The 13,916-nt window shown below is 40.6% G+C and overlaps 1 protein-coding gene across 2 annotated transcripts in view; it reads right to left on the minus strand.

Annotated features, from left to right (window-relative positions):
* SLC13A3 (solute carrier family 13 member 3) overlaps positions 1-13,916 on the minus strand; it is a 44,987-nt gene that overhangs the window by 13,164 nt on the left and 17,907 nt on the right. For both annotated transcript variants that reach the window (XM_082226079.1, XM_082226080.1), the window contains exons 4-7: positions 11,303-11,369; positions 9,501-9,686; positions 8,989-9,114; positions 4,633-4,725 (exon numbers count right to left, since the gene is read on the minus strand). In XM_082226079.1, the coding sequence (XP_082082205.1) occupies positions 4,633-4,725; positions 8,989-9,114; positions 9,501-9,686; positions 11,303-11,369 (472 nt within the window). The remainder of the gene's footprint in view (positions 1-4,632; positions 4,726-8,988; positions 9,115-9,500; positions 9,687-11,302; positions 11,370-13,916) is intronic.

The raw sequence follows: 13,916 nt of genomic DNA on the forward strand, positions 1-13,916 counted from the left end.
CAAAGGGCAGGGATGAGAGGACTCTCTGCCTGTACTGCACACCCAGATTGTCTAGGGCAAGTGTGGGGAATCTATAGCCCCCCAGATGTTGTTCAGCTACAGCTCCCATCAGCCCCAGCAAGGACAACTTTATTAAGGCATAAGCTTTTGTGGACCAGTAAACTTGTCAGCATCTTAAAAAGCAGAGAAATCAATCACCTTGCCAACAAAGGTCTGTATAGTTAAAGCTAAGGTTTTCCCAGCAGTGATGTATGGAAGTGAGAGCTGGACTATAAAGAAAGCTGATCGCTGAAGAATTGATGCTTTTGAATTATGGTGCTGGAGGAGACTCTTGAGAGTCCCATGGACTGCAAGAAGATCAGACCTATCCATTCTTAAAGAAATAAGCCCTGAGTGCTCACTGGAAGAACAGGTCCAGAAGCTAAGGCTCCAATACTTTGGCCACCTCGTGAGAAAAGAAGACTCCCTGGAAAAGACCCTGATGTTGGGAAAGATGGAGGGCACAAGGAGAAGGGAACAACCGAGGACGAGATGGTTGGACAGTGTTCTCGAAGCTACAAACATGAGTTTGACCAAACTGCGGGAGGCAGTGGAAGACAGGAGTGCCTGGCGTGCTCTGGTCCATGGGGTCACAAAGAGTCGGACACGACTAAACAACAACAAAACTTGTCATAGAGATGAACGCTAGTCCATGAAGACTTATGACACAATACATCTGTTAGTTTTTAGGCTGCCACAAGACTATGGTGATTGACAGGACAGATTGGTCAGCAGTAAACATTGTTCACGTCAGTGGCAACAAACCGTTTCAGTGATGCTAGCAAGGAGACTTAACTAGGTCTACAGCATCCCGTTATTTGTGAGTGCTCAAATGCAGTAACAGCTAATGAAAGTGCCTTTTTAAGAAATGGTTAGCACCGACTATATCTGAAAAAGGAAGGACTGGTTAACACTAAATGATTTAGCCCATAAAGATTTCAACAGCCATTTAATTAGAAATGCATTATTTAAAGTCTGGAGCAAGTACAAATCGAGACTGGAGCCAATGACACCATGGTGGCTCTCACCTCTAGAAGCCTGTGCCATGAAAAAACTAAACATGAACAAGGAATGGACAACATATAGAGATTTGATAATGTAAGATCAAGGTAAATTAGGAAGAAGACCATATGAAGAAATAAGGCATTATGTCTCCGACAGATGGCAACATATACAACTTGGAAGTGTCTTTAATTCAGACTCGAAGAAAGGCTTCACTAAAGAGAATTCATTAATGTATGAAGCACTATTAAATATATATATATATACTATCTAAAATGTATAACCTTTTGCTAGATCTGGACATGACTGACGAGGAAGTGAAAGAGAAAATGATTAAATGGGCGCAAGACTTTGGCCATACAATATATTTAGAGCAATGGGAGAAACTTTGGCAGAAAGATATAAGATTTACCGCCTGTAGTACGATCCAAACTACAAGAAAGAAGATTCCACCTAAACATTAGGAAGAACTTCCTGACAGTAAGAGCTGTTTGACAGTGGAATTTGCTGCCAAGGAGTGTGGTGGAGTCTCCTGTTTTGGAGGTCTTTAAGCAGAGGCTTGACAACCATATGTCAGGAGTGCTCTGATGGTGTTTCCAGCTTGGCAGGGGGTTGGACTCGATGGCCCTTGTGGTCTCTTCCAACTCTAGGATTCTATGAAAAGAAAATTTTATCAAAATGTTCTACAGGTGGTATTTAACACCAGTCAAATTAGCAAAAATCTATGAACTGAAATCCAACCTCTGTTGGAAATGCAACAAGGAAGCTGAAACAACAATGCATATGTGGTGGAGTTGTACCCCAATTAAGTACTTCTGGGGAGAAATACATGAGGAGTTGAAAAAAATGCTTAAAATGCCATTAACGAAAAAACCAGAGGCTTACTTACTGGGCCTATTAGGAAAAGAAATACCGAAATCGGAAAAAAAAAAATTCTTATATGCGACCACTGCAGCTAGGATAGTAATAGCATCTAAATGGAAAGCTAAATAGCTACCAACCAAGAAGGAATGGATTCTTAAATTAAACGAATATTTAAAATTGGCTAAATTAACAGCATCTATACGACAGCAGTCAAATCAAAAACTAAAAAATGAATGGCAATGCTTTGACAAAATACTGCTCTAAAAATACATGCTAATATGCTTAGACTAAGAATGTAAATGCATCAAAACAATAATCTATCAAAGAGATATATATGTATATAGAGAAAATAAAAACAATCAGAATGCAGTGATAAGGGTAAAATTGATTTCAGACAAGACGAGTAGCGGTTTGAGGGACGCTAAACAGGGTGGTGGGTTTGCTTTATTTTGTTTATGTTTTTTTCTTTTGGGATATTGTATAATGATTTAATGTATAATGATTTAATGTTTCTTTTCTGTTATGTAATAATAATAATAATAATAATAATAATAATAATAATAATAATAATAAAAAATTTTATTTATATCCCGCCCTCCCCGGCCAAAGCCGGGCTCAGGGCGGCTAACAACAATAAAACAGTACAAAAGTACAGCATAAACAACATTCTAAAATCATTCATTATTATTATTTCTCTTTCTCTTTTCAGTTGTATGACAGAAAATCTAAATAAAAATTTCATAATAAAAAAAATAAAAATAAAATGCCGGCTTTAATGTGATATGCAAAAACAAAACAAAACACTAAATTATTTAGAAAGCCAAATCCTCTTGATTTCCGCATTGCAATCTGCATGCAACTATTCTATCTCTCACGCAGACTACATAAATGATTATTCATGATATCTTGTCACGGACTGATTGGCTGCAGAGGAATGGTGGGAGGAAGCATGAAAGAAGGCTCAGATCCGAGGGATTGGTGGTAGAATAACAATGAGTGGTCAGAGGGAGAAGTGAGAGAAGACTGGGAAGAGGTGTCAAAAGCTGAAGAGGTAACAGTGCTTAGTGAGCAGGGGGAGTCGGTAGCAGAAAGCAGTCCAGAATCAGCGGTAGAAGTGGAGGCTGGAGAGGAGGGAGGCCAAGAAGCAGGGATGAGTCTGGCTGGTGAAGAGGCACGGGTGTCTCCCCCTCCTGCTGTGACCAGCTCTCCTCTCCACTGGTCTCCCAGAGCCAGAAGAGGCATAAAAAGAGTGGAGGCAAGGTTAGCTTCATGCAGGTGCAGTATCAGATTGTTTGGAGAAAACCCTGGATAAGAGGGGACTTATGCAGCTGTGGGGAGTTGGGCAACTTCAGTTTCAGCAACTGCTTCATGGGAGCAAGACCTGCTGGAAATGAGTTGCTGTGCTCCTTAGGCCTCACACTCCTGTGCAGATCCTGTTTTTGCTTTTAAAAAGGAGTTAACTCCAGCTCGTTGGTGTAATTTACTGCCGGCTCACTCCTGTCATGGCTTCAGTGCTTCATTTGTCTCTGGGACTGTTCGTGAGTGTGCTACAAATGCTTCCAAATGCACTAGACTGGCTAATTAGAGAATAAGTTTGTTCCTTGCATAAATAATTTAGCAGAAGTAATTAAGCAGCCCATCATCAACTGTAAAGTCTCCAGTTGACTCTGCAGTTTAGGATTTGCTTCAGAGGTATAGCTTGAGCTAAACTTTCTTTCAGCTGTGGCTGAAGTAGTTGAAAGCTGTGGTGTTTGTAACAAACAAGAAAAATGCTTATCCTATGGTAACCGATAAAATGCAGAAAAACTTTGGGGTTGTCTAAGGCAGGGAAACCTGTTGCCCTCCAAATATTGTCGCATTGCAACCCCTGTCAGCCCTGACCAGCATGTCTAATGGTGAGGAATGATGGGAACTGGAATCCATAAATACCTGGAGGGCCATGGAATAGCCATCTATGAACTAAGGAAACTGACCCCAGACTACCAGACAAACAAAAGAAATATCACACACTTCTTTCATGTGTGAAAGAAGATTGGATGAAATTGATGGACTATGCAGAATTAGACAAACTAACAGGAAGAAATCGAAACCAGCGGGACCAGAGATTAACAGACGATTGGTGTAAATTTACGGACTATTTGAAAAGTAATTGTGATGACCGGATTACATTTGTAGGTTTGCAGGAAGCTTTGTGAGGTGAATAATTTGAATTCTTGCATAAGTGGATAAAAAGGAAGACATTAGTTAAGATAATTAAAGGCAATATGAATTTAAGAAATGCAGAAGAAATGATAAAAATGGGGGATCATCAGAGGTGCTGATGGAAGTCCAAAAAGATTGTATAAGATGTGAAAGTTTGTGGTATGTGTGACAATTAATATGTTTAAAAATGAATAAAAATTATTTGAAAAGAAAAGAAAAGAAATATCACACACATATTTAATTATCACACACAGTGGAACCAAACGCTACCTTGGTGAATGTGTGCTCCCAAATCTGAATTTGATGAAATAACCTCTGTGTGTGTGTGTGTGTGTGTGTGTGTGTGTGTAGGAGAGAATTAGCAGATGGGAGAAGAAGGTGCTTAACCCTTCACGCACACATAGAGACACACATCAATTTCCCCCAGCAAACTCTGCCCACCCCCTGCCCAAGGCCATTTCTCCACCCCACAGTCAGGTTTAAACACAGTTGACTAAGTCTTGTATCGCTTTCCTTGTAACTTACTTTACTGGTCCCAGCTTCCGATAATCATCCCTTATCACTGTCCTGGCTCTGGCTTCCGCATCAGCTCTGATCTCCGATTTCTTTTTTCTCCAGCTCAACAACAAGGGAGGGGAAAAATGCTTTGTTCACACGACCTCAGGCACTCTCATTCATAAATATTACTGAACCAAAGTATCTTACAGAAAGCTTATAAATGGATTTAAGGTCGTTACATTCAGGAGGCATTTGACTGCATAATGTCCTTGCTGCTGTTTGAAGGTTCCAGTTTTTACTCTCTGCTTTGTGGTTTTAAGGTTTCAGTTTTATGCCCTTAATGTGATTTCATTTTCATCCTTAAATGTACCACCACTAACTAAGAAACTGCAATAAAAAATTAAACTAGCAAATAGCTAGAATTGTACACTACCTTAGGACCATTTGCTAGGAAAGACAGTTAACTATTTTTATTTATTGGTCAGTTTCGCACAACATGATAACCAAATTCATGTTCCCAAATTCTCATCCTGTCATCAAAGGTAACTTCATCTTCTTGGCATTATGCAAAAGACACATCTCTCGCAGTCACAGAAGAACCACCAGAGCATGCATTCATAGGAATGATTTGTCTTAAAAATCAGGGCAAATTCATTCTGTCTTCTGCAGTAATTCATCCCCTCCGTGCACCCTCTCTAGAGATAGCCATTGTTAGGTTTCTGATTCAGAGGACATCAAAAAATAGGACGGCTCCATGTTTCAGGCGTTAGAATAGCCAGAAAACAAGTGAGTAATTATGCAAAATGTGCCACTGATGATGAAACAAAGCATAAGGAATTTTGAGGCTCAAAGGCTGAAATACTAATGTGCTACTGTGAGGCTCAGCCTTTTTTAGTAGGCAACTTCAGTGCTCATCTGCAGTTTGACCTGCCTTCTCCTCCACCCACCTCACACAATTAGGAGTGCATATGAAGGGCAATTTCATCTTGAACTATTTTCAGGTTAACTGCGTCATGCTGCTTAATACATTTCTGGCACTGCTTAGATTTTCATTAAACCTACAAAGCTAGTTTGATTCCATCAATCACATAAAGTGTACCCAATGTTTGCGAACCAGTCAAACATATGACTATGAACAGAATTCTGAAAGAAAGAGTCACTTGCTTGATTCTTTTGGCAAACTGGCATCTACTTTGAGTCTTTGATTTTAAAAAGTGAGGTCGCGGGGGGGGGGGGAAATCTATTTGCAATGTACAGTTTTGGTTTTGGTTTTCAATTCCTTTCAAAACAATTCAACAAACAGAACAGAAATGAGAGCCACAGTACTCCAGTGCACATAGTTTTGGAATTTCACTTATGAGGCCCGAATTCAAATCCCTACTCATCAGTAAAAGTATATGGATAGTCTTGGGAAAATCTCTCTCTTTTGACCTCAGTTTGCCATGTGCAAATGGGGACAGTGACTTATATATCCTGCTGAGTAGATCAGCAAGATGGACTATATATTTTTTTACATACCAATGAAAAGTATTATATAAATTACTAATAGTGGTACACTTTGAAATAATGCAATTATTACATGTTCGTAAGATTATAAGAAAAGCCCGGCTGGATGAGGCCAAGGACCCATCTAGTTCAACATCCTGTGGCCAACCAGCTACCTATAGGAAGCCTGTAAGCAGAATCTGAATGCAACAGCAGTATATTCTCCTGCACTGATTTTCTGAATTAAATTGTAGCTCTGAAGGTACTATTCATCTCGCTGATGGGAAAAATAATGGCACTTCAATGAGCCATATATTTGTTGGAATTACTATAGCACTGCAGGCTTAAAAGAAGGCTATGGGATGTCAGAAATGCATTTTAGCAACAACAGTGTAAAGTGCACAATAAACAGAAATGGCTCATAATCTCTGTGCCACCACCAAAAAAATAACCCCCAAACAAACTCTCGCAATGCCTCTTGTTTTAAATACTGCAAGTGAAGGAATATGTCAAAGTTTGAAAGCAAGTTGTAAGTACCCAGATTAGCAAAAGATTTACAATAAAACCATGTTACTGCTCAATTACTGATTAACACATTGTTTTATGAAATCACTGAAGTTTAATCCCTGTCAAATGTAACCTGTTCTTGGCCAAATTTCCAGCTATGGACTTTATATCTTAACCTACGTAACAGCTACAGTAAAAAGCATCATTCCCGGAAAAATACAGAACACGTCCCATACCATGCAATGAAATGCACAAATCCCTGAATGGTGCAAGTGCAAAACAGTCAGGTCGAAATATTCCAGGAATTCAGTAACTAGTAGAATTATCAACAGAACACCTCTTTAAAAAAAACCTTATTCTTTGAACCCTGCTCTCATTACAACAAATTAGCAAAACTCTGTGGACCTCAACAAATCTGTACCAATATACACTGCCTTAAGGTCATTTGTGACAAGGTTGAGAAATTTCTGGGGCAATGAGATCACCAACTCAGTGGTCAGGACACCTCTGCAGTGATCTTGTGAGAGAATGCATCCGATGTGAATTCACAAGGGGAAAGGGTGGGCCTCAAAGGTCTGGTGCTCATGAAGACCACCAAAATAAGAACATAAGAAGAGTCCTACTGGACCAAGCTACTCAGGGCCAGACTTGGGTAGTCTTTCGTAATATGGCGCCATGTATGGAGCTGAAATTTGGCACCCCCAAATGGATCTTCTCAATTATGGATCGTCTCAATTTTGCACCCCCTCGGCTCAGCACCCTGTGTGGGAGAGCTGTCTAGACCACCCAGCACTGAAGCTATTGGTCGATCTAGTCCAGCATTCCCTTCTCACAGTGGACAACCCATGGGAGGCCTGCCAGCAGGACCTGAGGGCAACAATGCTCTCCTCATCCATGATTCTCAGCAAGTGGTATTCAGAGGCATCCAACCTCTGACAGTGCAGGTGGAGGACAGCCTTATCTTCCATGAATTTGTCTAATCCTCTTTTAAAACCAACCAAGCTGGTAGCCATCTCTACCTCCTGTGGGAGCAAATTCTATAGTTCAATAATATGGTACTGTGTGGAGAAGTACTTTCGTTCATCCATCTTGCATCTTCCAACATTCAGTATTATTGGATGCCCAAGTTCTAGTACTAAGAGGGAGGCCTTTAGGCTTTCTCCACACCAGAATTCATTTGATACACCTCTATCTGTTTTCCTTGCTGAAATGCTTATGCCAACTACAGTGGTACCTCGGGTTAAGTACTTAATTCGTTCCGGAGGTCCATACTTAACCTGAAACTGTTCTTAACCGGAAGCACCACTTTAGCTAATGGGGCCTCCTGATGCTGCCGCACCGCCAGAGCATGATTTCTGTTCTCATCCTGAAGCAAAGTTCTTAACCTGAAGCACTATTTCTGGGTTAGCAGAGTCTGTAACCTGAAGCGTATGTAACCCGAGGTACCACTGTACTGGGAAAATAGGAAAGGACCATTGCTGTAAAAATGCTTCATAAAATAGGCTGGTCTAACAGCTCTGAGTAAAGAAATGAGTTAAACATGCATGCAATAACTTATTTGAAGAGAGATTAGAATTATTTAACTATTGTTGGAATTCTAATTGAAATGATATTAAGAGAAACTCTTTGCCTTACCCATAGACTGTTAGTATTATGACATTTCCCCTCTTTTTATGAACTGTATGATTTTTATTATCTACGGTTGCTTTGCTTAATAAATTTAAACTTTATAAATTAGCTATCTTAAGTTACGTATATTAAAATGAAAGTAATTTTATTATCAGCTCTGCCTTAGTGCATGTGATGAAGTTTCCATATTATTCAGCTATCTTTAGAAGTGTGTTTTTATAGTATGAGCTGCTTGGATATTTTTTCTTTAAAAATAATTCCTTTGTTTCTGAACACAGTGTCTTCAAAAGCGTATCTTCAAACTGGAGTTTTGTGGCCAAGCAAAAAAGTCACAAATTGTATTTTTCAAGTGCAAAAATAGAAATATTAAGATGTAACATGTAGAGAGAGCCTCACCCAACTTTAAAAGCAAAAAAGAAGGACCTGTCAATGAGATATTGTAAAAGACACATCCCATTTTGCCAAGCCAAAATGCTTGCCCTGATGAAATGACCCCATTAGTGCACTGTGTCATCTAGTTTTTCTTTATTCCTGTTTCTTTTTAAAAAATTATTTACATTTTCAAAAACAGGAACAGAGAGTTTTTCTTGTGCAACAAGAGAGTACATGTACACCTGAAAGACAGGAGTGTTCCCAAGTCAAAAGAAGGATAGGTCCCTCATAAAACCATCAGATTTCCAATAAGGACACAGCTAAACTGGTTACCTTGACCACAATTTCAATCAATGTTAAACCACACAAATAAATCAGACATGAAAGTACCTTAAGCTAATGCATCCATAAAGGAATGAGATCCAGAGCCATCCGAAAAGAAGGAACAGCAGCATTAAGGGAAAGGCAAACACAAACCAAGAGCCAAAATTCACAACGTCACACCCTGGAAAAAAGCTTTGAGAAGGAGAAAACCTGATTAATGTAAGGTGGAGAAACCCATTTGGATAAACTGAAGAAAGAATCTGAAATATGCAACCAAGGCCAGCGTGTCATACAAACATCTCGGATGTGATTCAAGACCACATCACAAGGCTGCCACTGTCACTTTCTGCAGCTCACGGACTCCCAAAGGGGGTGCAGAAGATAATCTGTCTGTGTTGTATGAAAGGGACAACTACAGTCACAAAGATCTCCTCCTCCTTTGTCCTTGCCTTGGAGTCACGTTTTTACTAGTTCAGAGTCATGTGCAGTTCTTGACTCCATAGCCTTGGGAAATCCCCATGTACATCCATTGTCAACACCAGCGTGTTCAGTTCCTCACAAGCCCTTTCCCTCCATACCTTTTGAGTTGTCCTGAAAGAATGAGATTTGGGGCAGTTCCTGTCAGCGTCGCTGTTCCACCAATACTGGCTGCATAAGGGATTGAAATGAGGAAGCCTTTCCATACATTCTTCTTGTGCTCTTCCTCCTTCTGTATGTCTGAGGAAACTTCAATTGTGACTTCCTTCTCCTCCGTCAAGTCTTTTCTTTAAAACATTACAAAAGGCAACTCTTGACATTTGTCATTTCTCATATAACTTAGGGCTCATTTGTTTGTTTTTGCTTCTGTATCTGATTGATTCCCGCCCCCATTTGCCAAATAATTTGGCAAGGGGACTCATTGGTCTTCAGTTGATGGAACAGGATCTACAGCAGGTACAGTTTCTCTCTCCTCTACAGAATGAGCTGCATCTACCCAGATTCTCTCTTGGATCCATCTGTGAAAGGTAATCTGGGCATCCTAAAGTAGGATGGAATTGGGGAGGGGCCAAAACTTGGAGGCAGACCACATGCTTAGTTTGCTGAGTTTCCAGGATCATTTACGTTTAAAAGCAGCATGGCTAGTAAAAGCCTCACCTTGAGAGCTAGGAGAATCATTGCCACAGTAGACCATGGCCTCATTTGGACATGACTCTAAATAATAGTCTAGTGTTACATTGACATGTCTGCTCCACACTTCCCCTCACTTCCGGCATGGCAGCAACATCAAAAACACTTGCTTCTGTTTTCAACTAACCAAAGTTTGAGTTACGTCTTAACCAGGAACTGGGGTTATTTGAGTTATACTATATCCAAACAAGCCAGGACTATAATCTACTGCATGATCTTTACTTGTTCAGACAAGCCATAGTTAAAACAGCTAGTTGAAAACAATTATGTTCATTTTCCTCCTCACAGCCACGCCAGAAGATGGGAGATGGGAGGGGGCAGGCACAAGTTTAAAATCCATTCATGCAGTACTAAACCATAGTTTTATTTATTTATCAATCTGCAATCCTAAGCCCAGTTACGAGGGAATAAATTAAGGTTACCAGATTTTTTTCAATGAATCCGTGGACACTTTTCAACTTCAATGGATTTTGTATGGGGACTGATTTGTAAATCCGGGGACTGTTCCCGGGAAACAGGGACTTCTGGTAACCTTAGAATAAGTGCCCCTGACTTTGGTGGGTCTTACTTTCAAGTAGACACCATGTGATTGTGCTATTCCTTATTAAAATAATATCCAAACCCACCTTTCAGGGCACACAACCTTCTGAAGGTGGTTTGCAAAAAAAGAAGAAGTTTTGAAACACATAGAAACATCAAAACCACAATCCATAAATATAACGATTTACAATATCAGCCATTAATGTAAAGCCAGCAGTGGCTCATTCTCTCTCTCCCCCCCCCTGCCCCCAAGCCCAACACATTAACCAAACGTGGACTGGAGCAAAAATGCCTTCAAAAATCTCTCAGAGACCAGGCCAAGTGTACTTCCAAAGACTTGCGGCAGTTGTTGAAAAGGCTCTGTCCCTGGCCTAGCAGTTCTTACTGGCAAGTCAGATTTCAAGGCCCCCAATTATGGTAGGTCTGAGTGCAGCCAATATTGAACTTAGTCCCTTGACATAAACTCAATATAGTTACAATTTAGTGGAATGCTAAAGCAACGCTATAGTTTCCTTGGAGCACGGGTGGAATGCAGCAAGTGACATAAGCAGGAAGAAGTTAAATAGGGCTTTACTCCCAGGTAAACAGCCTTAGTTCATACTTATGAAACAGAGGAAGAATACTTTGGTGATCACCGTCCTCCTCTCCAATGCAAAGCTTTGCGTAAACTTACTCATCAACATTTGCTAGAAGCTGCATCTCAGTTGGCACTGTGTGGAGTTTGTTCTGATGTACAGAGGCTGAAAAAGAATAATACCCAAAGAGCTTTTAAAAATACAGAGAAACATTTCCAGAGTCATAAGACAGAAGGTGGTGCTACTATTCCTAAACCGTAACAGTTAAATATCCCAGCATAGTTGAGTTACAACAGCAGAATAAAAAGTGGGGAATGGGTATGTCTGCCAACAGCCAGAATATGCAGCAGTAGGACTTGCTTCCAATTGGAAGGGTTGGTAAAAGTACAATTTCAAGGCATCTTGCTAACACCTCCTTCGAAAAGGCTAATTTATGCATCCAAATCACTCATTTGGTACCGTAGCTTCACATACTTGTGAGTCACTCTTGAGTCTCTCATTCTGCACTGATCAGCTGGAGTTTCCAAGATGTCACAATTAATTAAACAATTAGTTGGTCCAGTGAAGGGTAGAGTTTAGTGTGCTTTATATTTCTGCACTTCCGGGAAGCACGGAAAGATCTACCAGCTTAAAGCTGTCTTAACATAAACACAAGTTAAGCCTGCAGAAAGGTTTCATAGCCAAAGGCAGCAGAGTGATAAATCAGCCCAAATATTGCTAGGTTGTGGCTCAGAGTAGAAGAATAAGCTGCTGAAAGGAATTGCTGGTGCGTCCAACTCTCTGACTCACCCTGTTCCCTTATCAAACTGAGAAAGCAGTACCTGAGCAATGTACCAAAACATTATATACATCTATAGCTATCCAGTTAATGTCTACCATTCTGTAAATGTCATTGCTTTGTGACACTTTGGATTTCTTTCTAATGGCGCAACACATCCATCTAACTGCATTTTTTATAAGTTATATAAAGTGTGCATGTCTGCTACAAAGGAATAACTCCCTAAAAAGTGATGAGATTGGAAATCCCGGGAAGTTTATTTATTTGAAGTATTTGTTGTTCACTGTTCACTCAAAAGTCGCAGGGTGGCAAACAATAAAATCAACAATCAACATTTAAAACAAAATAAGCAAATCAGCATCATAAAATCAGAGCCGCTTTCAGTAAAGTGCTGTATTTGGATTTTTCATGATTCCTAATTAACTAAAAGATTACTTTGGAGTTTGTTTTTTCTCTTGATTCCAGAAAAATCAGCTAGTTTTAGTTACTGATAAAATGTTTCGCTTGCTTGATGAAATGTCTGATCTTGCCTCCTTTAAAACTTTATTATATTATTGTGTTTTCAGCAGAAGCTGAGGATGGGGATCATTAAGCACTGGGGTGCTTGCTGTTCCGAATGGAAAAATTTCCATTTGGAAATGCTGCCCTCCTCTTACCCATTTCCCCACATTAAGACAGATAGAACATTACAAGGAACGCACCCAGCGGTCAAAGTCTGTGAACTCATTTGCTCTGTTGTATCAGGTTTTAATACTGTTCAGTGGACCAGTGACTTCTGCATTGTCACTTCAGTGATTCAGAAACACTGACATTTCTTAATAAAGCAACGCAAATGTGTCTCAGTTCCATGACAACCATCAAAAAAGGGAAGGGATTAAAAGGAAAAGAAAGAATTCAGATGCACACACATAGCATGCCTCCTTTCCCCCTTCAGACTGAAACCATTCACATTTAGGTGGTGGTCAAGTTGGTATGATGGAGAATTTGTCATGCAGGCTTAATTTGGACCATGTGCATGTTTTGGGTAAACTGCACACTCCTTCCTATCACCTGATGCCATATGACGTCAGGTGTGGAACACTTAGAGGGATCTCCTATCTCTGATCCAAGCGCTACAGTGCTAAGATAAGAGATAAGTCCACCTGCCTTCATGTCTATTGTGGGAGAGGGCATGGGTTAATGCATGCCTCAGTAAAGGAAATTGTGGACAGAGATGGGCCTGGAAAGGAAAGGAGGGACAGTATCATGCGTGGGGAGTCTGCCTCCCCCTTCAGTAACTTCACAGATTAGAATTAACGAGCAGTTTATCTTTTATGGTCCTTTTTATTCAGGCATCAGGTTGCAAGCAAAAATTCACATCCCTCCACAAGGAGAGCAGTTGACTACTCTAATTCTTCCCCCTTCTGTCTTGCACAACATCCTAGACACCAATGGAAAGTCCCTCCTCCTCTCTGTATCCTTTGTTCTCTAATACATTTGGATCTCCTAGTTCATGGGGAGGGAGAGTCCCCCACACTCTCTAATGGCGTCTCTGCTATCTGTCTATCTGGGGAGCCAGTGTGGTGTAGTGGTTAAGAGCGGTAGTCTTGTAATCTGGTAAACCGGGTTCACGTCTCCGCTCCTCCACATGCAGCTGCTGGGTGACCTTGGGCCGGTCACACTTCTCTGAAGTCTCTCAGCCCCACTCACCTCACAGAGTGTTTGTTGTGGGGGAGGAAGGGAAAGGAGAATGTTAGCCGCTTTGAGACTTCTTAAAGGGAGTGAAAGGCGGGATATCAAATCCAAACTCTTCTTCTTCTTCTTCTGTCCCCTCCCTTCTGTTTCTCTTGTCATTATCTCGTAGCTAGGTAACTCCTGTCTAATCTGTTCCGTGTCTGTTTCTCTCTCTGCTTCTGAGACTGCTGGAAACAAGGGAGGCGAATCTTCCCCCTCCA

The sequence above is a fragment of the Podarcis vaucheri genome, assembly GCF_965113315.1.
Source record: "Podarcis vaucheri genome assembly, chromosome: 6".
In the NCBI taxonomy this organism is placed as follows: domain Eukaryota; kingdom Metazoa; phylum Chordata; class Lepidosauria; order Squamata; family Lacertidae; genus Podarcis; species Podarcis vaucheri.